General features: G+C 47.5%; 1 protein-coding gene across 3 annotated transcripts in view; it reads left to right on the plus strand.

The window, feature by feature from the left end:
• The window catches only part of MN1 (MN1 proto-oncogene, transcriptional regulator), a 116,148-nt gene that overhangs the window by 29,208 nt on the left and 60,200 nt on the right, over window positions 1–26,740 (plus strand). Inside the window, exons 2-3 of one of the 3 annotated variants that reach the window (XR_005933174.1) lie at window positions 7,377–9,167; window positions 9,557–14,496. The exons of 1 other annotated variant lie outside the window; for it this stretch is intronic. Coding sequence is in view for 1 of the 2 variants with exons in the window: in XM_030025503.1 (XP_029881363.1) it covers window positions 7,377–7,561 (185 nt within the window). In the remaining variant the exon portion in view is untranslated. Of the gene's footprint in view, window positions 1–7,376; window positions 14,497–26,740 lie in introns of those variants that run through there. One more of the 3 variants, XM_030025503.1, reaches the window with a different exon arrangement.

A 26,740-nucleotide genomic window follows, 5' to 3' on the forward strand; every position in this document is an offset into this window, starting at 1 on the left:
GACCTTGGCATCAGCTACTCATCTTAACCACAAACACTTCTGACTTCCTTTAATTTTGTTCATATTGGGGAGAGTAGCACCTTTAAGCATCATATGGGCTTTAAAAAATTGCACAGGTTGCACAAAATAAATGAAGGAATAAAATTGGAGTAAGAGGAAGGTTTCAGTAATGGAGCAGATGGGGCTTTTCATTGAGTGCCAGCAGAGTGCTCGGTGCTGCAGAGTCCAAATGCCCAAAGGCATTTAAAATAGAAGAGACAGATCCAGTCCAAAGTGTGGTACAGGTTGCCAGAAGTGAAGAAAACTGAAAGTGGTGCAAGTTTATGGAGTAAGCAGGTGGCAGATGCCATGTTTGTGTTTATAAACAAATGCAAAAAATGTGCTTGCTTGTACTCCTGGGTCAAGAAAATGCCTTTGTCCAGGATTTTGTCAGTGCTACAGCGGTGAGGGAGGAGATGGCTCATTTGTTTATCTACACAAATGAACTAGTTGTGTTTAAAAATACAACTTTAGGAGTAAATTAATCTGTGGAGACTAGGTCCAGTGTGCAGGGAAACACGAAATGTTTTCAGACCTTATTTTTCTTGAAAACTGAAAAAGATGATTCTGTACTGTGTACAAATGCAGAGCTATGTGCCTGAACCAATATGTCAAACTGTCATGTGGGAGATTTGGTGAAAAACATCTTGTCCTAAGGGAATAATTTTAAACACTATATGTAGGTTTGCTGCCTCATAAGAGATCATTACTCAAATCTATCCCCTCTTATGATAGCTTGGCCTCTGCTTAACGGGCAGAGAGTGAACAGAAGCCTGTTAACACATCCTGTAAGAGTGGTTATCAGATGGTAGAGGGGAAACTGATCTCTGATCAGGGAATATAGCGGTTTTGGCCAAATCCTCCGATTTAGCCTTAACGAGATCAGTAGCAACGCAGGGGCTTCACGCTTGGCTGGCCATCGAGGGCGGTGGCAGCAGGGCCATGCTGTGCCAGGCAGCTGGACCCTGGGCAGCATGGGCGTCTGAGGCTTTGTCAGAGCCGGTGAGGAAGTGTAAGGGATGAGCCCTGGGGCAAGGAGCTGTTCCAGGGATCTTTACCTCTTGTTTGTCACTTCAATCTTGCAGGAGTGCTGAAATGTGGAGTGGAACCCATTCCCAACCAGACCCCTACCAGCCTATGACTGCGCTCTTGCTCCTGCTTGTCACTGCCTCCCGTTCCTTTTGTTGTTGGTGGTTTTGGCAAAAACGAGAGGAACGGCATGAGCAGCACCTGAAGAGCAGCATAAACTCCTGGTGCCTCTGTGTAGCATCCACGGTTGCCTTGACTACGCACCATCCCTCCCTCAATTAATCTCCTCTCTCACGAGACAATGCACGTAATGCATGCTAGCATTGCAGGTGAACTTGTTTTTAATGGGATTAGCTTACCTAAAAATTGGCACACATCTGGGTTTGCATAGTGCATGGTGGGGTTGTCACAGTTAAGAGAACATGTTTATTTTTTTAAAAATGCATAAGAAGATGCTACATGAGGGAAGAGGCTTTACATAGCAGCTTAACGTCAGCTAAGGAGAAAGAGGGAGTGAGAAGGAAGCTGGAGGGATTGAAAGTGTGTATACATGGTGTCTTCAGGAGTGAGGAGAATGTCAGGATCTAATCTGACTAGAGAGAAATGTGTCTTTCCTGAGTTGATGTGAAAAAGCAGTCTGTAATGTGTGCATTGAATTTTTTGGTGGAGCAGAACTCCTCGTCTTCTCCCTGTGTCCCAGCTGCGGGCTACCAGCGCTCCTGGCAAGGCTCCTGTGTTAGTTACCATGCTGCCATTAATGCTGTGTAAACAAACAGACAGCAACCTTTTATTTTCTGAAAGCATGCATGCCTTTGCAAAGTAGAGCAGAACGAAAGAGCAGCTTCCTAAATGTGCAAGGTCAGAGCAGAGGATACGGGGCATGGGAGAAAGCCTGGGTGAGTCTTTCACGGGCTGTGCTTTTCTGTCTGTTAGCTTGTTTGTTTGGGACTTTTACCCACACGAACACATTTCTATCGTTAAAGCCTGTTCAAAAGCTTGATGTGTAGCTTTCACCTAAAAGCAAACTTCAATATTCTTTAAAAAAAAAAAAAAGCTTTTTTAGTCTTTTGGGAATGTGAAGCTGTCTGTGTATGCATCTGCCTCTGTAAAGGAGAGCAGCCTGGCATTTTTGTCCCAACTGCTTGATACAGTTCTTACCATTGCTTTTGTATGTTGTTGTAACTGATGGATATTAGCAAACTATTCAGAGAATACTTTGAAATATTTACCTAAAACATACAGTTTGAACTGCAATAAACAAACTTGCTGGAATATTGGCAGAATGCAAGCATGTAAGGGCTGTGAAAATGGCTGGACTTAATTCACTTTCATGTTCCAATGAATGTTTGCAAACATTTCTTTGCCATAGCCACCCAGCTCTTCCAGATGTTGTGGCTGGCTCTTGGAAGTGCCTGTGCGCAAGCTGAGCTAATAATATTAATCAAACCTCATGTTAACTTTCAGGGCATTCAGCGATTATTGCAGGAATTTTCTCTGCTGTGAGCAATTTTGCACAGTTGGCTGGGATACACAGTGCTGGGTTTTCCTCGTCTTTATCTTCCTCTGAAATACAGAGTATGGGTTGCTGCTCTGGACAGGATAATGGTAGGATGGCCCATTATAATCCAAGTAAAAGGAAGAAAGAGTTTCCAGTGCTAGAAATTCAAGCTCGATCCATGCAGGAACTGGCTTTTGGGACCACCACAACTTCAGCTGGTCACGGTGTGAGAAGGTGCTGCCACCGAGGGATGGGTGCTGGCTGCACCGGGTGGAGGAACCCAACTGCGGTCGCAGGCAGCTTGTTGGCTTTTGCTCTGCAGGTGACTGTCCTCCCTGGCATAACAGCCACCATTGCATACAGGAGTGGCGGAGGCTGCCACGGCTGGGACATGCACTAATCACAGCTCTTTGGGGTGAGGATACCGTCACAGTTGAGCTGTTTCCAGACTCCTTTCGGTCTTTGGTCACTTTATGGCTTTGAGTTTCATGCCTTCCATGTGAGCACGTTGTGTGCTTACGTATGACATTTTATCTCTTATCTCTACTTCAACATTTGTTGTTTTCAAGTGGCATACGCTATCCTGTGAACCAGGTAGTTTTACTTGCATCTGTCCCAGGTTCTGTTGTGTCACGTTCTTCAGTTTGGAGAGGAAGTCTCTACCCAGACCATCTTGAGATCTTGGGTATGGAGGATGGCTCTTACTAGGAGGGTATTGCTTTTATTAATAACACTTACAAATTTCTTGCAGTAATTTCTAACAGAGGCAGTTGTGCAATTTAAACATAATTTGTTTGAAAATTCCTCGCTTTCAATTAGATGTACTTCATGACTAACAGTGATTTATCTGAAACTTGGCAACTGTGAGGCAATGACGTGATGACACCATCTTGCATTACCTAACTAATTTTAACCTGCTGAGTCCCATTAGTCTCTACTAGCGATACCCCTCAGGACTGTGTGCACTGCAGAAGGCGGGTGTTGGGGCACTGCTGGTTTGAAAGAGGCAAAGAGACAGCGAAGGCGGCTGCTGAAACAGGTCTGCTGGGAGAGTGTTACTGTTTTGGACAAGCATCAGGCAGTATCTCGTGCTTAAGAACATAATTCTCATCAGGTGGATCAGCACAACTTTAATTTTTTAATACAAAGGTTTTTTTTTCAGAAAAGCATCATAGCTTTGTCAAGACAGAAATATTGGAAAAAAGCAAATTGTACTGAATATTTCCTTCCAGATTGGCTTTGAGAACACTTGTGCCAATGCAAGCCGTACTGCAAGCTCTCATCCTCTTTTTGTTTTGGATTTGAACACATTGTTTTCTGTGCTCTGTAACAATAGATCAGGAGAGCTTGAGCTCCCACATGGTGTTGAGTTACGCATCATGTGGACAGTGGCAATTGGTATTAATTTCGCAAACTTAGGATCACATCCTGCTCACCTCATTTACTTGGGTTTTCATCTGAGGCCAACAAATCCTGTTCATCACTGTGGGATAGATTTTTCACTGATTCCTTTGTCAGTAGTTTGCTTATGAATTTTATCCACAGCAAACCTTTTAGAAATAATTTGCTGATTTACAAGTGAATAAGCCTAATTTTTTATTCTTTATGTGCATGTGGCATAAGAACTTCCTCACTTCATCGTTGGCTGAGGTTCTCATCCATTCTGGGTGTTGGTGGTGTCTGCACAGCCGATGCAGACGTCGCTGCCCATGCCGGCACAGCGCAGCTCTGGCTCTGATCCTGGCCGGGCGGCTGGGCACGCACAGCCGCGTGCTGGTCCTGCTCTGGGAACACGCCGTCTCGGCCTCTTCTGTCAGTGTCCTCAGTCAAGGTGCTGGTCTCCTGGAGCCCTGCAGTAAATGCTCCTTGCAGAAACACCACCGAGATCTCTGGGTCCCTCGTGACAGCACTTCCCAGCTGTGGGACTCTTTCTCTGCAGCAGAGGAAGAAAGCTGCTGTCACAAAGACTAATCTCAAGGCACTGGCTTTTCCTGTACTGAGACCAGCATGTCCTGTACGTTCAGGGAGACCTAAGAATAAAAAATACTGGGTACTGTGTGCGTTGTAAGGGATGTGAACAAATGCAAATAAGAAAAATGTTTCCCTTTCTCAATTCTCTGCACAATCCCATTTGAGTTTGAAACATTTTATAAATAAAAAGTTATTCAGGTATATTTACATTCAGGATAGTAAGTTTAAATTGAACACTTCATCAAATAGCATTTGTTTATGGAGTCTTTTTTTTGCCCTGTGATTTTCCCAAAGTGGCACCGTAATATCAGCTTGGGATTCACTGGTCTGCGCGACTGCAGCTGCTAGCCCTGTGTTGGTGGAGCAGCCCATGGCGTTCCCCGCCCTGCACACGGCTGCTGTGCCTGCAGAGTGCTGCCAGTGGACCAGTTCTGCAGCACAGATGTGTACCTCGTGTTAAGGGCCGAGGTGGAAACGCTCCCCCGGGGAGGTAAAACCACTTGTTACTCTTCAGAGGCAGGAGCAGACTGTGCAGCGAGGGAGAGGGTCTGGGGTGTGATGGGGCTCAGGGGTAACAGGAAAGAAGAGTAAAAGCTCCCTGTGTTGGAGCAAAGGCAGGCTTTGCTAATGCTGTCTCTGCCTGCTGAAATGCTGCATTTGGGTATCATGCGACAAACTGTGCTTCAGCTCTGCTCCTCAGTACTGCTTATTAATCAAGACTGACTAAAAAAAACCCAATGCCAACTACAGTGGACTGTAATCCACTTTGGAGTTTAGAGAACGTGAGCATCTTTGGCCTGCTGATGTTGGATTCTTTATTGGAGCAGTGAGTGAGGGTATCCTACAGAAATGCAAACCCAGAGCACGGTTGTGCTAGGCTGAGGTGTGTAACGCAGCTTTGTGTTGATTTCGCACATGGTTGCACTAATGCGGTGCATGGCTGTGCAGGCAGCAGCACTGCTCTGGATCTGTGTTCCTTCTCCCGTCGTTTATAGCATCGTGTCCCCATGTTCTAACTAGTTTCTCTGTAAGGTGTTATGATACTGTTTTGAATACGAGCATCTCTGACATCCTATAATCAAGCATTAAAAGCATTTTCCAGTTTAAACCAGGGACTTCCAGACTGGTTTAAGATTATTTTTTAATAGCACTGTGATTGTGTAACAAGCTCTTCAGTTCCTGTTTTGTATCTGATGTAGTGGCTGGTTAAGTGAAACAAATACAACTTGCTCCATGCAGTGTGGTAAACCTGCACTGCTTGGCTTTGTGGAACATGAGAAAGATGATGTGAAGAAAGGTCTTAAGGAGGTTAAACATTCACAGCCATTTTCTGGCATATTTGGCATGCTCCAGCATCGCCCTCAGCCCTGTGCGATGGGAACTCTCAGGGTCTATCAGAGAAATTGCAGTCCCTGCATTTGCTAGTGCTGTAGCAGGTCTGCTCTTACCTCTTGTGCTCTGGGTGAATGTGAACAAAATGGTGGATGAGAGGAAATGCAGGCGGCCTGTCAAGATGATATTGGCTTTTTTGTCTTGTCTTGCATTGTTCTTCTATTTACTCACTGTTTTTATCCCACAAAAAGCTCTCCTTCCAGTGCTGGGGGGGCTGTCTGCATCAGCTCAGGCATCCTCCCTGGCAGAAGCAGTGACATTCATGGGTGTTCCTGGGGGTGCGTTAGCTCCGAGGGGGTTTTCTGTGTCTGGGGCTGGCAGGCTGGCTCCTCCTGGGGATGGGGGGAGCAAGCCCCAGCCTGTGCCGGCCGCCAGGCTGGCCAGCCGCAGCCAGGGTGGGCACCAGTTGCTGCCTTGCTGTTTCAGACGGTCTGAGAAGGACCCTGTGGAGGGGCTGTTGAGGACGTGAGAATTTACAAGGTGAGGGATGAAGTTTGGGGGTTTTTGTCTTTAGGTTTTTTTTGGTGATTTGACTAAGAGCGGTGGAGAAGAACTAAAGAAGTGCTTGATTTCAGAGAGGAAGAAGGTGATGAAAGAAAGATGTCAGTGGCTGTGCCGTGCAGGGAGAGGGCACATGCACCAAGGCAAATTTTGAAGATGAGAAAAATATGTTTGCAACAGAGATTACTTGAGAGTATTAAGAGTGGAAGCAAGGCAAAATAATGGAGTGACAGTGGGAACGAGTCATGAATACATGGCAGTATACTTTGGAAGGAACAATTTTAGCTATGCTTCATATTAACTGTAAAATCCAGAGGAAGAAGGCCCGGGATATCGTTTAGGATGTTGCAGTTGGACTCTTTAATTTCTGTGGTTAACAGAAACTAATGGTGGCTAAAGATCATGCAAAGTCCTAAAATGAAGAAATTACAAGAAAAATGTTACATGGTGCTCCATTAAAAAAGGTGAACAGGGAGGCCTTTCCCTATAGACCAGTGGTCGGAATGACCTGGAGGACACGGAGGGTTTGGGGCTGGTTTTCTGCTTGGGGAGGTTTCAGGATCAATTTCAAATAGAGGAGGGTACACGGGGAGTGAGAACTCCCAGTTGTGCTGCAGTCCAGGACATACATAATCAGTTGTGTATGCATCCCCAGCATTGCTGGTTTACTTTAAACCAAGTGCATGTGAAAGAGAATATTTTTGGTGTTTCTCCGGCATGGTGAAAAGGCAGACGGAGAGGCTCGCTGTGGGGTGGGAAGAGGGAGCTGTACCAGTGGGGGGGACACCGGGGGACGCCACGGGTGCAGGAGCTGGGGCGCGGGCCGGCAGGGCAGAGGCAGGTGCAGAGACGTGGGGCCATGCCTGCTCCCCGCCTGCCGGTTGTGTGAGGTGATGGGGTTGCATTGCATGGTTCTCCTAACGCTCTCTCTGTGAACCCTTTCCAGCCCACGACCTTCCCCCGAGCAAGACCTCCGCCACGGCGCAGACTGGCAGCCACCTGCAGTGCCTCTCGGTCCACTGCACGGACGACGTGGGCGAGGCGAAGGGCCGGACTGCGGTGCCGACGTGGAGGTCCCTGCACTCGGACATCTCCAACAGATTTGGGACTTTTGTGGCTGCCCTGACTTGAACAAAAGAAATTATTTTTTTTCTCTTTTTAATTTCAAAGGGCCGCTACTGCTAGGTGGACTATTTTTCTAGGTTGGTACCTGCTTAGTGGCATATGGACTGGAAAGGGTTAATTTAAAGTAAACCTCAACTTTTTTTTAATCTTCTGCCACAGTATGTTACCAGTGTTAACCCTTCTGCAGTTAGCACACTTTTGCTTAAGATTTTCCTGCTAGACCACTTTTCCCCATTATTCTGTAACCTTGGCATACATTTATAGATGAGGCCTTTTCCTTTTTCATCTCCGCGTATGTCCAAGTCACGTATGTCATAATAAGACAAAGATCCTCCTCCTCCTCCTTTTCTTCCTTATTTGCTTTGTTTTTCCTTTTTTGTTTTGCTTTGTTCAGTGTTTATTACAATGGTGATCCTGAAGAACAGCAGTTCAGGAATAAACACCGGTTAAAGTGAAATGGTCATCATTATATTATATATTATATTGACACCCAGCTTTTGCCAGTCACATACAAACCAAACACTTAATGCTCTGTTGAATATTCAGGCAGAGCCTGCCCTTTCCTGAGAAAATGATGTTCTGTTACTAATAACGTTCAGCCTCGTTTGCTCTCCACCTTCCCCTGCGAGGCGAGGACGCTTGTTCCTGTATTTACCCTGGTAAAGCCCAGAGATGGAGCTCTGTCATGAACGGGCTGGTTCAGACACAGCTGGAGAAGGTATAGAGAAGTTTTTCTGTGTAAGTCTAACAGGAAGTTTACTTAATAATTAAGAATCATTATCTCCTTTGCTGAACACCCAGGCTCCCTCCCTGCTTGCGAGGAGGAGCGGGGGGTGCTCCCCAGGGTGGCTGTAGCCTCCTGGTCCTGGTGATGCTACCACAGTTCCCACTTTATCACAGCTGGAGAAAAAAATCCCCCCGAGCTACTGCGCACCTCCCGCGTGCGTTGTCCCGCGGCACGGTGTCCCGGCACAGGAGCCAGCGCCCACAACAGGGCTGGGGCTGGGTCCATCGCCAGCTGTTGCCGGTGTCCCCAAAGCCCTGCCAGGCGGCACTGCTGCACCCTGCCCATTTTTCACCTATTTTTAGCTGCAGGAAGACGCTGTCGATTGGAAGCAGGGTCCAGCTCCCTGCGTGCTTGTCTGCGGAGCGCCCCAGCTCCCGCCATGGCTGTCCTGGTGCAGTGGCAGCGGTCAGGGGACAGCCCAAGCAAGGGGATGCGGGGGGCTGTATGCCCAGGGTCAGTGTTTCCTAATCTGCCAGGGCAGGGACACACCATGTTAGACTCCCCCAAACTCATTTGAGGCCCCATTTTTGCCATGCACTGAAGAACAGTGTTACTGGATGCACACAATAAAAGGAAAACCATACTTTCCTGCTCGTGATAGATAATACTCATTCGAGAAGAAGGTTGGAAGCAAACCAGATAAAAAACATGACTGACACGATGATCCGACACTCCTGTGGTTTTACGTAATGCTGTCCATTATTTGTGTATCCTCTGTGTACAGGAGTGTGAGCTGTCCCACTCCACTCAGGCCAGCTTGCTTTCCTCTGCTCCCTGAAGCTTAATAACATCACTGGAGATTTAGGTTTTAGCTGTGATATAAAGGTTGGCCTTTCTAGGGTTATTTATTACTTCTGTCATGAATTTGCAAAATGTGTCTCTCCTCAAGGGACGGAGTTTGAAGACTGCTTTGTATTTTATCTTTGATGATTGTGCTGGGCCTTTAATTATTTTGAAGTAATGTTCTTGGTAGACACCAATGGAGAGGAAATTCTGCCTAAAATGCCAGTGGCACCGGGTGGTCTGAAATCCTCACCCTCGGTCTTATGTGGCTTCAGAGAGACTCACAGTGTTTGGAAATGTTAGTTGAATGTGCTCTTATTAACCGTGCATGGATTGATTTCCTCTTATGGGTCTGGTCAGTGACTTGACTTTGGATAAATTTGGATAGTTTTGAACCTTGATTTTCAATATTATTTTACTTTTTATTGAAGCTGGAGCTGCCATGAGGATGAGGATTTTTGCCCATCCCGGAGCAATTGGCTGTGGAGCTGCCTCACACCTGCTTGGTTTGGAACAAAAGGACGGGATGTTTTGTACCTTCTGTAGGTGTGTGTGCTGCCAAAAGCTCGGAGCTCTCCCCTGTACCTGCAATAAAACATCACCATCCCCAGTAAAGTATCTCCTGGTAGAATAATAATTGTCAGTCCCCCACTCCGGAAGATGCCTCTTTCTTTGCCTGTCATTTCTTAAGTCCCAGTTCACCCAAATATGTGTTTAACTTTAAATCCTGTCTAGCAAAGCGCTTGGGGGCTGCTGAGCTGGGGGGGGGTTCTGTGCCTGCCAGAGCGGGGGTGAGAGCTGCCATGGTGGGTTCTGTCCACTGCTCCCACCCTGACCTGGCAGCTCCTACCTGTTCCAGCTGGGTGGGTCTTGGAGTAACCCCCCAAATCGCATGCCTAGACATTTCAGCACTTCCAGCTGAAAATTTAGGAAGAGTTCATGGTCTGGTGGCATTCCTGTACCAGAGTGCAGCCCCAGTGGCTTACTTCTTTGTTTTTAGTTTTTCCTGCTGCATTCAAGAGAACAGGTTTTTCAGGCTTCCTGAGGTCAGGGATGCACACCCTGTGCTACCAGGAAGAGACCTTTCAGTGAATGCTGCATCAAACATTTCAGATCGCTTTTAAAGAGAAATCCTCCTTTAAGTAGAAATGTGGTGACTTGGTCTCACCCGCCTTTTTCTTCTGGTTTGCTCTCTGCAGCTTGTGCTTCTTTCCTGGAGTTGTTCTCATCCACTTGAGACTTGCTTTTTCTCTTGCTCATAGAAACACAAAATGGAAGCAATTCCTTAAAAACCATTGGAATCCTAACAGTTTTAAATCCTATGAAATGAGGAGGACGGGCTATACTGAAGGCAGGGGACATGTCTTCAGCTGTCGAGCTGTACAGCATGGAAGTGTGGGAGCTGTGGCACGGGGCTGCCACTGGGTCTGCTCCTGCATGGCTGGCACCGCTGCACCCGTGAGGTGGATGGAGTGGGAGGATGGGAGTTTCAGACAGCGAGGAGCTAAAAACAGTAGTTGACTGTCTTCTGGGCCTTATTGTCCATTTTTCTGAATAATATGGTCACATGCATTCCTTTTGCTAACCTCCTATCCATTTGATCTTGCTTAATTTAAGTGACATTATCACTTGAGCAAAAGGAGACATTGTGAGTGCTACTCGGGGCAGCTGTTAGCAATGCCAGGACCAACCTGGGCTTTTATGTTTCTTTGCTTTTTGCCAAAAACCAGAACAGAAATCGTACATATGACTGACCAGGACACGCATCACTTCATGCTCATAACCTGGTGTATTTAGTACTGACAGCATATGCAGAAGGATAGAGCTTTGTCACAAAGCTTGTGTTGCCTGCAGTAATTTCATTGTACTTCTTTTCTCCATTAATTTGACACTGAATGCACTGGGGTGGGTTTTTTTTAGCATATATGAAATATCAGCATAGCCCTACATGGTAAGAATTGAAATGATTTAATTTTCTGAATAATAATACTTCCAACTGAAGCATGTTTGAGAGCTGTAGGTAAAAGCCTGTTGTGCAAGAGGTAAGTTGCACTTTTTTGTGGAGAGGGAAACAGGCACAGACAGTGTCAACCCGAGCTGGGTCAAAGGCACATCGGTGGCAGAGCTGAGCTGTACCCGAGGTCTGACCTTTGCTTGCAGCCCTCGTTACTGAGCCGCAGGGCTTGAAGCTTGCTTCCTTCGGAGGATGAGCCAGTGCAACAGGGTGAAATTTTATGAGCTACATGTTCCCCAAATGACTGGGTAAAGCCAGAATAATGTAAACTTGCACCTGCTTGTCCTACAGGGCTTCCAGACAGGGGGGACCATGTACAAGAAGTCAAAGACCCACAGTAAATGTGCCATTGAGATGTGCACAATCTTTGCTTTGTACAGTGAACAACAGCTAAAATGCAGCTTTGCATTTGTTTTGGAGACTTCTCCCTGCCTTGCCCGGTGTTTTTGGTTCTCCCATGCGGCCCCACGCCCAGGTCCTGGATAAGGGGGAGCCTGGGCGTCACTGACCCAGCTCGCTGACTCCTTTGGTATTTGTTAAAAGAAGCTCTGCACTTTTAGTCTGTAAGTCGAAATGTACTAGCAAACTGAGCAAAATCTCTCTTGCATTTAAATTGGGAGGAGTGATAAAATACCTCTTTGCCAAAAAAAGGAAGGAATAGCCCTTATTTATTAAATACTCTTGTGAATTTTCTCCAGATCACTTTTTCCTAGGGTCACTAGTTCTCTGCTATTCTAGCTCGGTTGTTAGAGTATCAGTGAGAGAGGGTTTAGACTCATTTTCATTTAGTTATGGTGACTTTTCATCAGATAGGTAAGGATTTCATTGTGTGGTTAGGGTGGAAGGGAATGAGCATCAGAGTTATGTCATCTGGGTCATTTAGGGAACTGTTTCAGATACTGGATGTCTACGTGGTCATTCTGAGGCTGGCTGGCCTTCCCAAACCAGGAATCGGTATCAGGCTTCCAGGCACCAACAGTAAGGCAAAATGTTCACACCTTTCCTAAGGAGGAAGGGGTATGGTGAGCACAGGTCAGCAGAACGCGTCGGCTGCTGGGAGGATGGGAGGAGGTGGGTAGGGGGGAAACGCAGACAGAAACAAAACTGGTAAATTTTGATTATTTTTGTTAAGCTGCAGTGTAAGGTTTTCTCAACTACTAGATTCACAGCTGTTCAATGGATGGTGTGTAAGAGCGTAACCCATTTTTATAGAATTGTTTCTCCTTTATTGCTTAAGGCTAATGGAGGAAATAGTCTAATTTTGTCTTAGAAATTCTCTATTAAAATTGTTGGTTTGAGTCCATCCGCTCATAGATTCTGACTGATGAAACTGCAGGCTGTGATTTCCGGCAGTTATAACTTTATCACTATTCACTACCCAAGAATATTACAGCTTTAAAACAGCCTTAAGCAAAAGGATGTTATTACTTTGTACTAAATTTGGTTCATGGAAAAGAAAAAAAACTCAAAACACTGGTAATCCGTACTGCATAGCAAATTCTTCTGAAAATGTTATTGCACATGTAAAATATGAAAACTTGACTCTGCTGTGTGTTAGGCAATCCTGTAATCTTTTTTCTTTTCTTTTTTTTTTTTTTTTTTTTTATTCTTGTTAAATTCATTTCTTAAATGCTTGGTTGGAAGACTGTGACAATAGCTCATGAAATTGAGTGTTATTTTTCTTTCTTTTTTTTAAATATGTAAAGTGCAGTCTTCTGTATTCATGCATATTGTACATATCTGTATATGTTTTACTGAGCAACTAAATAACAATAAATATGATGTTAATGGTGGCTATTGTATATTTCGTACCATGTTTGTTAATTTTTGTAGTAAGTCCTTTTTCTGCTAAGATGTAAAGAAGTGAAACGATACTATTCACATACAGGTAAACCCTGGGCCTCGTGCTGACTGGTACAAATTTTGCCCATGATCTGGGGAAACCGTCACTAACAACTGGCTTCCCTCGCTGATAGGGCTGTCACGCCGAGCTGGATGACTACAGGAAGGTGTGGGGATGCAGTTTGTTCCTGGCACTCCTGGGCTTTGCAGATTCCTCTCTGCCTGCAGTAAGGTGACCTTCTGCTCCGGCGCCTGGTGGTGCGGGTCCCTGGGAGCTCGTGGTGCAGCCCCGCAGCCAGATACAGCCCCTGACTCCTGGTTCAGACGGTGACGGACACGGAGATCGTGAAGGTTGGAACTAACTGGGGCGATCAGAAACGTCTTTTTAGCTGAAGGCACTTCTCTGATAGAACAGACAGCAAATCCATGAGGTTTGCTGAGCTACCCCGTCTGCAGTAAATGGGGCTCGATGAGGAAAGATTAACCTCCCCAGGAGCAGCAGCTGAATTTTGAGGAGGCTCCTCCCCAGGTTTGGGGGATCCCTGGTACAAGAGGAGGTTCCTTCCGGCCTTGTAAGCTTGAGTGCTGGATCTTCCACAGCACTTCTGGCAAGATTTTTGAGCTGAATTCTGTGAATAAAAAGTAAACAGGCTAGAGCTCTTACCAAAATTCTTAAAAATCCCTTCACCTCTGTCATTCAAATTTCAAACTCTTAATCCTTTCACATTCCTGCGAGTTTTCCAAGGAGTCCTTCAAGAGAAATGTCGTATGGTATTTTCCAAAGCAAAAAAAAAAACAAACAATAGCCCAGGCAATGTTCAAACATGTCATTTTTTAACTGAAGAAACAACCTTCCCTATCTTTCATATTCACAGGCAACACAGAAGTGGTGCTCAGCCTCACGTGTTTGTCTCCATGGGTTCAGCACGCACTGGGGTGCAGAAGGCTGTAGAACGCTTGCAGCACAGCACTGCGCCTTCTGGTGTGCAGCGTAGCAGGATGGGCCACTGCGTCTCCTGCACAGCCAGTGTGCCCACATCTCACCAGCATTTCTGTATGCTGAATTATGTATCTAGTAACTCATAGGTAATGCATCAAAACATAAACAAAGTACCATGACATTGTATTCCATCTCTACGTTGTTTTGTAACATTGAAAGCACAAATGGAAAAATGAAACTGTTTTGAGAGCTGTTTCAAGTCCGTTGAGGGTGAAAGCTTTGCTTAATTTTCAAACCATGCTTTTAATATTCTTGAAGGGATGAAGCAATGTATGAAAGAGAAGTGTAATCTCCTTTAAAGATGTGAGCTCACCTCTCGTTGTGGTGACTGGGTATAGAGGGAGCAGACAGAAATTTGTTAACTTTGCCTGTAAAAAGCTGTTTTGTTTTGAAACATTCTGGTTAAATCTGGTAATTATGTGCTAGATACTTTGTAACTCTACCTTTAAAAATAAGTAACTTGCTTAATTTTTTCTGTATGCAACCCTTCTGAGAAGTAAATCTATTTTCACAGCTTTTTGCTCCTTGCTGTGTAAGTAGTGTGCATGTTTTTCCCCAACTTTCAACTCAAAACCATTGAAATTACTTTTTCAGTATCAGTGTTTTTTTAAGTTTGGACTTCTTTTTGATCCTGAGAGAGAAATAGAGGCAGCATTCCTGGCACCTGTGCAGTTCCTTCTTTGCAGCGGAAACCCACAGAAGATGAGACCCTCCCCTCTCCCTGTACAGCCACCAGTTCCCCTGCGGGACCGGTGCCCAGTTTGGTGGCAGGGAGCTTCTGGTGTTCCTCATTGCCACTGATGGCTCTTGACCTCTCTCCAACCCATCCGCAGAGACGTTTGTGGGATGGTGACCCCCGTATGTTGAGAGCGTTAGGACCCTCTCAGCTGCTGGGTATCAGATACATTCAGTGCAGCTTTAGTCTCAGCCACTTTGCCCAAACGTTGTCTTGGGATTCTCTGGGCCGTCCTGCTCGCCTCAGTGTGCCCTCTCTCTGCTGCAGCATTTCTTTTTCTCCTCTTGTCACCTGTGGCTCTGGAGCTTGTCTGGAGGGGACGGACCTTCCTGCAGCGCGGCCGTGGCTGGAGTTGTCTCGGTGCTGCCTGGCAGGCGGCTGGGCAGCGAGAGCGGTGGCTGTGGGGCAGCTCCCCAAAGCCTGGCCCTCCTCGCCTGTGTAACGCAGCACTGCTCCTTTTACTGCCTTAGTTGCTCCAGTAAAACTGGCTGTGAGCTCTGTTAATAGTTGGATTCATGCGGCTTCTTGGGACGCAATGGCTGTTTCTCAACAGCCAGATCTCCTTCTGTGCAAAGGCTACTTTTGCTGCTGCCAGCAGCCAGAGCTGCCCCTCCTGCACCAGCAATGCTCCTCTCCGAGCTCCTGGCTCCAAAAAGCCAGCAGGAGCTCACTGTTTGCTGTGCATCACGTTAACAGATGAAAATAAACTGACTGATCTTTGATTTCCTACTCTTTGTGCTGGCTTTACTTGTCTGTTAATGTTCGTGACCTCTGGTGATGCTGGCATGGTGCTTCCTTACCCCAAACGCTTGCCTTCATCCCGGTGCTCTGTGCTCAGAGGCTCTGTTCTGGTCTGTGTCAGTGTTAAGCAGGGATTATAGTTTATTAACTAAAGAAGAGCAAGTAGTTGGTCAGAGAGCTTTTATAGTTCTTGCTCTCCTAATTGTTGTTCCCTGTGCCCTGAGACTGTGCTGAGAGTTGAAATCTGGCTGTAGCCGTGTCTCTTTTCCCAAGCCATTTAACTGATTTAATTATGTCCTTTGAGTTATTTTCTGCACGAGGCTTTGGCATTCCTGTCACGGAGGAGACCCTTTAAATATGTATTGTATGTTCAGCAGTCAGGGATCCATCAGCAGCACAGCTGGATCCTGTGAGCCGAGATCTGCCCGGGCCCTCTGCAGCCGCCTGGCAGTGCCAACAGCCGGGAAGACAAGCCGTGCGCCAGTCTGGGCAGCTCTGCCCCTGCATTGCCAGCCTGCATGCTTTTCTGCAGGGTGGCTGTGAGCGTGGCAGTGCACTTGGCACGGCTCTCGGACGGGTTTGGCCATGAGGTGTTAGAAGCTGCTTGCCTCCCCTCCAAACCTCTGCGGCCGTGGCAGCAACACATGTGTCCGAGCCAGGGCAGAGCTGCACGCAGCAAAGATGGACAGAAATGCGTGCTGCGTTGCTGTTTGTGGGCTTCTGTGTGTGACTCCAGAGTCATTAAAACCCCCTTTTCCCAGGTCATTGTCTGTGCTAGCTGCTTACAGACTGCTGCTGGTTTTATGAGAGTATGGCAGAAAGCATCGCTTTCCCTGCAAACCAAAGTAAATAAACACAGGAATGAAAATTTGGGTCAATGATATCCTTTTGGCTGAGAAACTTGTTAGGAAATGGAATTATGATGGGTTTCTTTTAATATTAATTATTTCCAAAAATCTCCCCTGCCTGGTGACCAGAGTTTGTAGCCTCCCCAGCAGTTTTAGCTTTACAGCCAATAACATCACATACATTTTGCTTGTAAAATGTCTGAAAACTCTTTGCTCAGGTGAAGTCTGTACACTGTGCCTGCTGGGCAGAGGTGGAAATAGAGGTGATGCCTGTTCTGAGCTCTCCTTCTTTCTGAGACATTGCCAGAACTTATTAATGATAGTGCAGAAAGTGGAGGTGACAAGACCTGAAGAAAATCATTTAGGTCATCTTTGGTTAATTAGCGTAGGATTGCTCCCTGTTCTCTAATTCCCAGAGCTCTGACCAGCACAACTAAAATTGACAGAGCAGTGGGGGCGGTCTTAACCTTTTAGTTAAAAAAAATAAAAACAACCAACCAAACAACCCTTTATCCCCAGCTCTCGAGTGGGGATAACGTTCGAAGTGATGGAAGGGGAAAAGAGCCCACCAGCCATACAGGCAGCGTTGGAATGACACCACCTTTTTTCTAGCACTTGCAGACAGCGGTGGGTTTGTGCATCTGCAGAGCCCAGGTGGGTGGTGCGCAGGGAAGCTCCTCACAGGATCCTGATGGCCTCCGGTCCCGGGACAGTGCATGGCGCAGGGGTGGGGTGCGGGAGGTGGGAACAGAGGCTCCTTCACGTTCTCACTTGGCCTTGGACACGTAGTCACTGCAAGGCCTGTAAGCCATCGCTTAGCCTCATTATTTCCTGTTATATCTTGCTTATATCACCACCTGTAAGACTGGCACAAGGGAAAAACTGTGAGCCCTGGTTAATGTTTGCTGTGTCCTTTTAGGAGCTAATGTTATTAATCCACAGACAAAGAAGCTGTTGAAATGTCACCCTAAATTTGATGTTAAAACATTAATTTCAGCCTCTTTCAAGAAAAGTTTGGTGTTAGGAGGGCTCACGTCCTGCTGAAACATCCCCAAGGGTTTGTAATGCATCAGGGTTAACTGGCAGAGAATATTCAGTTCTGAGCTTCAGGAGGTGGGAACTTTTCTCAATTTCCTTTTATCCTCGGCAAAATGCCCCTCTCTCCCTTCCCCCTTTCTTCCCCCAACCCCCTTTTCTCTTTATAAAGCTGGAATTCTTCCAGACTCTGCTCTGGGCTTGCAAGAAAACTTTACTGTGTAAATTTGCTCTTTGTGTTGGGAGTCCTTTGTTTAAACAGCATTGTGAGCTTGCTGGGGAGGGATGGAAAGAGGGGGAGCTGGGAGGAAGAATTTGAAAAGCCCTGACCCCTGATGAATAAAATCCAGCACATTAACACATTCTTCAATAAATTCATGATTGCAGATAAGGTGGGAGTCCCCAGGGCCGGGCTTTTCATTAACCCCCTGCTGGCTAACCCAAACAGACGGCAGTGTTTTGTTGGCGCACTAGGACAAGCAGACCCCTTTTGTGGTGGAGGGACCGAGTGCGCATGGGGAGATCTCCTATAGGAAGCCAGGTTACAAAATGGGACTCTATTTCAGAACAAACTCCTTTTGGTTAGTTTGATGAGATTACAGAAGGGAAAAGGCTTTAACAAGGGGCTTATTGAAGCTAAGTAACTGTTCTGAATACAGTGAGGACCAGGGCAGAAAACATATGATTCCCAAGTAAATAAGCGCCTCTACAGTATGGCTAAAACAACAAAGCTGGACATGCTCAGTGTGGTTATTATGTGGTGTGCGGGGATGCTCGGAGGCGTGAACACGTGTGGGACTCCTGTGATAGATAACCTTTGGCACGGCACCAGGCAGGCAGCCTGGCACCGCCGGCCAGGGCTGCCGCAGCACCAACGCATTCCTTCGTGCCACTTCGCATCCATGTGCTGCTCTGGGCCTCAAAGCGGAGTTCGTTTGTTCGCAACAGGCCATGGAACCTCCGGCAGACTCTGAGTTGTGAGGGTGCCGGTCCAACGCTGCATGTTCGCCTGGCAGAGCAGGGCTGGCGGGGCTCACCACTCCCTGCGCCGCCTCCTGCCCGCACAGGCCTCAGTGTTGCCTGCAAGCACGATGCGGCAAGCCAGGCTGGTGTCCCTGTTGCTGCTGGAGGATGCTTGGGTCTTCTCCTCCCTGCTGCCGGCAATCCTGCTCCCCACCTAGGAGTGCTTGGGCAAGCTTATGTCCATTTATTCCTGCACTGGGATTGCCCTTTTGCTTGAGTAACTCCCTGCTCTTCCTCGCATTGACTATGCAATGCATTTGTATGGAAGAGCTGTGTTCCTTCTCAGCTTCTGCTGTGGAGCTTGAGGTGAGGTGAGCTGGGCTGTTAGCCCCCGCATGCAGGCTAGCCCTGCACTCCCTGTGCCCCCAGCACCCCTCTCTGCACCTGCTGTGCCTCGAAGGCAACCCGAGAGTGGCCGCCTGGCCACAGCTGGCATGCCAGCCAGCTGCACCATGCTCTGCAACACTCTGGCATCAGCAAGAGGCTTTGGAGAGACATATGCACTAAGTCCACAGTGCAAGTTGCACCTCTTGCAATGTTTTAGGCTTTGAAACCTTATTTGTTCTTCTTGTTTCCAAGTGGAAAGCCTACTCAGGAAATATTTTGCTTTTGTAGAGACCTATCCCCAAAAATGCCTCCCTCCCATACTAGGAAGGTCTTCTAGGTTATTTATTAGAATATTTATATTTTTAAATGGTCTGAATTCTGTGGCTTGTGCTGCCAAGTCTTGGTCTGCCAAGCAACTCAGAGTATCACTCAGCCCAAAGAAATGTGTTTTGGGATGAAACCCAGAAAAATCATGAGATTGTCTCAGGTTCCTGCTGCCTGCCAGTAATAATGCTGTGCCTTTCTCAGGCTGCTGTTGCACGAGACTGCCTGTCTCCCTGAGAGGTAACATGCCTGGTGGTAGACTCCAAGCCTTTCACAGAGCAGCTCATGCCCAAGTCAAGTGAATCCTGCCCTTCAGGAATAAAAGCAGGTATTCTGCATGGGACCCCGGCATACCTGTACACAGAAGCAGCTGTGCTCTGTTGGGCACCCCTCCTGTGGACAATGGCCACTTGCATGTCCTGCCAGCTGCTGGAGACAGCACTTCTGCATGAGGGCTCTTCAGCACTGAAGGCTGGAGGCTGCTGACAGCATCAGCTCTGGCAACTCCTACCTTCTGACTTTGCAGACCTAGTCTTCTTCTAATGCTGCTTTTTTTGGTGTGCAATTTCATTTGCTATGATTTATAATTTCAAATTATTTCCCATTGCTGCTAATGGAAGTATTTTGTTAATTTCCATGGAAAATAGTTCCTCTCTTTCAGAGGAAATGAAGGTGTTCCAGACCTCACCGTGCTCCTGGCCCCATTGGCACTGCACCTCCTCTCGTAAATGCAAGGCAACACCACGCACATACGTGCTTGAACCTTCCTAGGGAAAGGAGTGAGGAATGAGCTATCCTTTCCTGCAAGCTCACTGCCCTGCTTATGGGCAGGCCCACGTGTATGAGCCATTCCTGCAGCTCCAGAGAAGCCAGCCTAGTCGTAGGGGCGACCAGCAGAGTGGCAGGGCTGTGTGGGGCGTGAGCATTTTGGGTCAGGGAGATCTTGGTCCCCCGTTTCATGGCAGGGCTGGGAGATGCTGGATTTGGATTGCAGCAGTGCCCCTGCCCCTGCATGTGCCTGGCAGAGCCTCAGGCTTTGTGCTGAGCTCCTCAACTGCTCAGCTGGTGGCTCTGTGGCGATATTGGGGAAATGGTCAACTGTTTAAGCCTGAAATCCCTTACAAACAAATACCATGTCTGCTGTGGCCTTCTCTCCCAGCAGCACTGTAAGCAAATGCGGCAGGGGTTGCTTTTCCATCTGTTTTAAACTATTTAAATTTCCAAGGTTAATAAAGATAGAGACGTGTATTATATTTGTAATTAAATCAAATTATCTCAATTCATGGACCCTCAAGGTTCCCTATTCTTGATGCAGTGAGATTAGGAATTGCCAGTTTCCCTAATTAATGGCTGATACCCTCAGCTCTGAGATCTCCCTGCGTCTAGCACAATGCTCTGCACGGGTTTTGGCCTGAAATAACCCCAGTGGCTTGCGCTGTGTATGAATAACCACCTAAACGTGTTTGCCTTGTAAGCTCGATACACTTTATCAAGGCTCTTGCTTACAAGCCCTAGTGAAGGCAGCCCATTGTGTTGGGAGATTACTGCTGCTTCAATGCAATTTAATATTTTACCATTGCTCCATCTCATTGACAAGGAGCACCTGGAAGAGGAAAAACCTGGTTGTTTGCATACGTAGAAATGATGGGCCCAGGGTCCAGCTATGGGCCCCTGTGAATCACTGCCTGTTCGCCTTGTGCCAGGCTGAGGGGCATTTCCTTCTGAATATCCCCCAAATCCCTCTCCCGGTGCTGCTGTCCTAGCAAAGGGAGCAGGTTTAATGTTTTGCACACATGGCTCTGTGGAGCTGACATGTTTGACTGGAAGGAGCAGTCGCAGCTCCTTCCCATGGAAAATCCATCTGTTCCCCTGCATTCCCTGGTGCGTGGGGTCTCGGTGCCGGGGTGGGGGCGACAGCAGAGTGGGTATTATTTGCCATGCACCCTGCTTGGCTGAGTGACGCTGTGCCATGCTGGAGGTGGTTAGGAGGGGTTGCTCCGGCATGTTCCCCCCCTTCCTTTTCCTTCACTTATTATTTGAGTCTTTGCTTAGTAAGAAAAGCCTATTTTTTACATGTTGGGGCTATGTTATTTATTCCCCTTGGCTGTGTTCACGCTCTGCAGAGGGCTGCACAGCCCCTTGGAAAAGCCCCGAGGGCAGCCTGTGCAGGAGGGCCAGGGCCCAGGGTGCCAGGGCTGAGCTTGGCAGTGGGGAGCTGCAGAAAGGGTCTTTTCAGGGTGGAGGTCTGGGGATTAATCTGAAGGCAAGGTTTTGTGGGTTTTTTTCCCCTGGAATAATTTAAGTTCAGCTCTTTTCAGGCACTGGTAACTCTTCAGCAGGACTGCAGAGGGACGGTTGTGAGGCAGTGGGAGCACGCTTGCCACTCCCCAGCCAGCCCCAGTTCTGCTGAGCCAAACGTGGGTGCCGGCCACAGGAGTGGTGCCCGTGGGGATGATCACCGTGCTTGGCTGATGTCTGCTCACCCTGGCAGGATCTCAGTTTTGGGTTGGCCTCCCTCATGGACCGGCAGCATGTGCTGGCAGTCCATGGCATGGACTGGGGTGTTGTTGCTCTCCATCCTGAGCAGGCTGTTGTTGAACAGTCATTAACTGATGGTCACTGGCCCAGTCGCTGGCCTGGCTGAGTGGGGGTCAGCCTGGATGCTGCTTCCCAGCTCACCAGTCCATCCATGCCTGGCTACAGCAGGTCTGCCATCTGCATGGCAGGCGCATCCCTGGGCAGGGCATCCCACGCCCTCTGCTTGGAAGCAGCACATGGCCAGGGGATGGCACAGGTAGCTGAGCTGCTGGCCTGACAATAAAGGCATTTTATCTTAATCTGAGCTGTTAAGAAGTGTCCCTTTTTCTGTGATTTATGGTGCAAGATCACGCCAGGAGACCCACGCGAGCCCAGCACAGCTCACAGGGAGCGTTCCTGGTTGGACCCCAGCAGGGCTGTTACAGCCTGTAACGGGGCTGGCTCAGCACTTTGAAGGCTGTTCGTGTTTGATGGGCTGATGCGTATCAAATGCAATCCAGCTTCCCACTGTCTGCTCTGTCAGCCCCCTGATGTTGGCCTTTGACAGATGAAGCACCCCCTCCCCGAATTTCTGATTTCACACTGATGCACAAACATTCTTTGGCAATTTGAGCCCATTGTATTAAAGTAGTTAAATTCCTTAAGCATGTGCCTCTGAGAATACAGTGGTGATATTCATTACAGAAATATCAGTGTGGTGGCAGCACAGGCTATCTGGCCATGTCAGGAGACCCATAGCAGTCACGGTTTCGTCGGACTTTGAGCCAGCAGGAAAGCTCCTGCAGGCTGCAGATGTGCCCACGCCACGGGTGCGCAGAACTGAGGACACTACTGCACATACTGAAACACCCCGACATCCTTCGCTGTCTGTAGCACTGCTACAGTGTGCACATCTGTGCATTCTAGTGGGGGTCCTCATCCTTTGTGTGTCTGAGAAGCAATACTCGCGTAGCCCAAGGAGTCTGGGGTGTGGACTGGCCACTGTGGCAGTGGGGCAGGTGTGTGTGAATGAGGAAGTGTTAAAACACGAGTCATTCTTGCAAAGTGCATTTGCCTTTATGTTGGACCTCAGAGAAAGCACTCTGGCCATCCTAATTTCAGCGCACTGAGGGACTTGGCTATTGGACCTGGTCTGGAAGCCCCTTTTCCCACCCAAGAGTGCCTACTAGGTCCAGGAGCAGCCTGGGAATGAGGAAAAAAGGTCCCAGGAAGGGAAGCAGCTTTGACAAATGCAAGAATTTAATTGTTCATTGCTAAGTGGGAGGGCTGGAGGCGGGCACCATTGCTGGGATCTGTTACAGTTCTGCATCTGCTCTGCTAGCCCTTGCCTCAGAATCTACCCTGTGTGCTGTAGTCACTTGTGAGTTAAGATTTAGTTTCAGATGTCTTAAGTTATTATTGATGCTTGAAAAGGTTACATCTGCAACTCATTTTCTATGTCATTGACGTTCTTTTCTGACAAATAATTTCAGAAATATGCAGCAAAATGTTTTGGCCCACAAATGCTACAGCTCACCAAGTGTGCAGACCACATCTTTACACATTTTGTAAGAAAAAGCTTAACTCCTCATGCGCTCTCACAGCTCTACCTGTCTCAGCAAGGCATGAGGGTGATACGAAGCGCTTGCTGCTGACCAGACCTTGCTGCTAATGCAGTGCCCACATGGGTGACATGAGGCATGGTGGAGCAGAGGGTGCGGGGGAAGGACCGCTGCCCCCTCTACTCTCCATCAGGTCTGGCATGGGTTGAGGCTGTGGAGGGCTGGCCATGTCCCTCTCTCCAGTGCCCAATGCACGATGGAAACCCAAGGGAAGAAAACTGGTAGGTGACCTATTCTAGTGACAGCCACATCTTTGGTTCTAGAGAAACGTGGTTTGGGAAGGGAACACTCTTGGGTGCCAGTCCTCTATAGGTTTGTTGACACCCACGCTTTAAAGTGCAGGTGTTACATAGTGTCAAGACCTGGAAGAGCTTCGGGCATCATGAAAGCAACAAACCTGAAAGAAAGAATTCAATCATTTTTTTGGGATAGTCAGATGCTGTGTTTGCCACTGCATCCCAACGCGCTGCTCATGGCTGTAGCTGGGCTGCTCTGTTACTCGGATCACAGGCATGCTCCTGGCAGCTGTACAACAGCAGAGGGAAGTGCATTCACTGGGCTTCCCAGCTGCTGTCACAACGTGGTAATGATTTCAGGGAGACATAATCCAGATTGTTTGAATGAGAAAGCAATAAGTGACCTTGGCTTTCTGGTTAATGCCCAGGTGTATGAAGGGAAAATAAGAGAGAGTTGCCTCCTAGGAAACATCATCAAAGCCAAGCATCATTCATGTAATTTGCTTTGGAAGGTGGAACTTTTCTTTTTATTTACCAAGCACTGCTGATGTCCAAGATAACATTTATATCAGATGGGAGCTTTTAAAGTGCTGCTCAGACAGGGCTGCTGACCTTCTTCAGGTCTTATTAAATGTTATGCATTTGACACACTCTCTTCTGTTATATAAATTACCAGCCTGGCTGAGAAAGGTGGCTGCTGTAGCGAGCTGGGTGAGGTTAGATGTCATCTGAGCATCTCTGCTTGATGTGCCTTTGCAGGCAGAGCTCAGCGGGAACTTTGCTATTGGGATGAAAGCCATAGCTTAAGCTATGGGCAGTTTGAAATAACTTCATTGTAGAGTGGTATCCAGAGTGAAGATGGGACTCCACAGGAACGCTTCCCTTTCCCCAGCTTGCCTTTGTTGTTGCTACTTTGGTGAATATTAAGAGGGGTTGCTGACCCTTGCAAGCCTGCGACCTCTGTATCTGAAAGGCTGGTGGAGCAGAGCCTTCTTCTCAACCTTGCCGAGCCAGTTGTTCCCCAGCGCTCTCCTTTCTTTGCCAGTGTGACACTATGTAAATGCAAGCTATGGAAATGCACCTTCAGAGCTGCCACCCTTGGAGCAGATTTGGTGTGCTCCCACATGTGTGGCTTACCGCTCTGCTTTGCATCCCTCAGGCAGGGTCATGCCTTCTCCGGGAAGGGAATCAGCAGGCAGTCTGGCTCACATCCTGCAAGTAAGGCCTGGTGGATCATGTGGCTGATAAGAAGGTCCAAAGAGTGCAGAGGAAACTTATCTGGGAAGAACGTGGGAGGCACACAGCTAAAGCCTGCACGTTGATCTAAGGAAATTGCATACAAAAGTCTGCAGTGACTCACCCAGGTGGCTTGTCTGTGCAGCAGTGTTGCTGTGTGCCATTAGACTCTGCATGCATAGGCTGTCTGTCCATCACTTGCCATCTTAATGCCTGGTTCTTCCATCGTAAAGGATAATGCTTAGAATATCATTCATTAGTTTTGGAGAAGGCAAAGCAGGGAATCAGATTTTAATTTTACAATGTCTTCCTGCTTCAGGAGCTGTGGCACCCTGTGTGTATGTTTGGAGCTGCAGGTTCTCCTTTCCCTGAGGTAGCTCTTGCTGACATTGGGCAAGATGCGGTGAGGGGCACAACACAGCACCCAGTCTGATTCTCACTCAGTGTGCAGTCAGGCACAGCACCTCTCCTCCTGCAGATGTGGGAATTTGTTCCTTCCAGGAGTGGGACACTTGGAAGGGAATTTGATGAATTCAGTGGAAAGGTTCTGCTTCACTGCATGAGGAGGAAAGGGTTGTGTAACTAGATCCTGCAAAATCTACTAATACATTGGAAGTTACCATTATGGACCTTGGCTGTATTGTGAGAGCCAGTGAGAATAAAGCTGGGTTTTTTTCATTTGCATTGGTTGGTATCTGCTCCCACCACAACTTTTTCCTGCAGGTTTGGTGAGCCTAATCATTTAGAGTGAGTTGTGTCTAACAGGTAGGGCTAAACTTACGGCATGCATAGGTTAACCAGACAGTAGGCAGACAATTCAGTGTGAAATCCTCTCACTGCTTGCTTTTATTTCTATTTTCACATGCAGGTTGAAGTTCTCCACAGAAATTAGTCATAGGAACACTGACAGTACCTGAGAGGAAGCCCAGCCAACACCCCCTGGAAGCACAGGGCACCCTGCCCTGAAGTCCAGGCTCACGCCATGCCCAGCCTGGCTCACGTACATGCTGTGTCCCACCACGGATGCAGTAATATTTGTGCCTGGGGACAGCTGCAGTCAGGACTATCCACATCAGCCCTCCCTGGTCTCTATGCAAACCACCCGTGATCAGCTCTATTGTGCAGTCCTGGCTAGGTTTCACTTATGCATATTAAAGCAACAGCTGGCTCCTAGATGACTCTGGAGAGTGGTCCCTTCATTAGTGACTGGCCCATCGTCATGGAGCAGCATTTGGAGAAGCCACCCTTACCTGGAAGATGGCCAGGGTTCACGGAAGTTAAGCACTGTTGCACATATTTGCCTTATTCTTGATGTGTTGGCACAAGTTTTTGTCCTGTAAATTTGGGGGCCTTGTGCTAGGGAAAGTTATAATGGCAGCTGCTAACTTTTATTAATTGTGTGAAGGGCTTTTTTTTCCCCCTCTGAGGTATGGGTATCAAGTAATTGTATTGTTTATTGCACTTAATGGAGGAGCCAGTGCACTCCCAATGGGCTATGTATTCTGCTTATTATCTTAATTCCAGGTATGAAGTTAATTATCATATAAGCTCTGGAAGCATCCAGTTTCTGCAACAGCCATCCTCACAAGCTGTAGCCTCACAGGAAGAATTTGAAATTATATCCTTTGGTTCCCCTCCTTCCATGCACTGCAGCAGGAGCTCCCATTGCTGTTCCTTTATGAAGCTAAACTTATGGGCTAAACCCTAACTTACTCTTCTAGACCAGCCTCTTAGAAAGACCAGAAGAACAAATTGTAATGCCACAGCATTGCCTTTGCCAGCCTGAGCTTGTGGGATTGAGCTGGGGCAAAGCAGACTATTTGAAATTGAGCTTTGAACCGTGCCTTGCTTTCCCCTCATATTTTGTGCTTGTCCTCTGTGCCACCTTACAGTGTTTAAAGAAGGAGCAGAACGCTTCAGGGTTTTACCTCACATGACAGGATTTTGCTGTCATATATGGTATAGCAATGGCTTGTTCCAAACTTTCAAGTTGCAAAGAGCTAGCAGCCTTCTAGGTGATCGCCCATGACACTTCAATCTAAAGGCATCCATATGCTGCACAGAAAGTAACTGCTCCAGTCTTCCAAAATGCATGTTTTGAACCAGGAATTTTC

Source organism: Aquila chrysaetos, chromosome 9 (assembly GCF_900496995.4).
Source record: "Aquila chrysaetos chrysaetos chromosome 9, bAquChr1.4, whole genome shotgun sequence".
Classification (NCBI taxonomy): Eukaryota; Metazoa; Chordata; class Aves; order Accipitriformes; family Accipitridae; genus Aquila; species Aquila chrysaetos.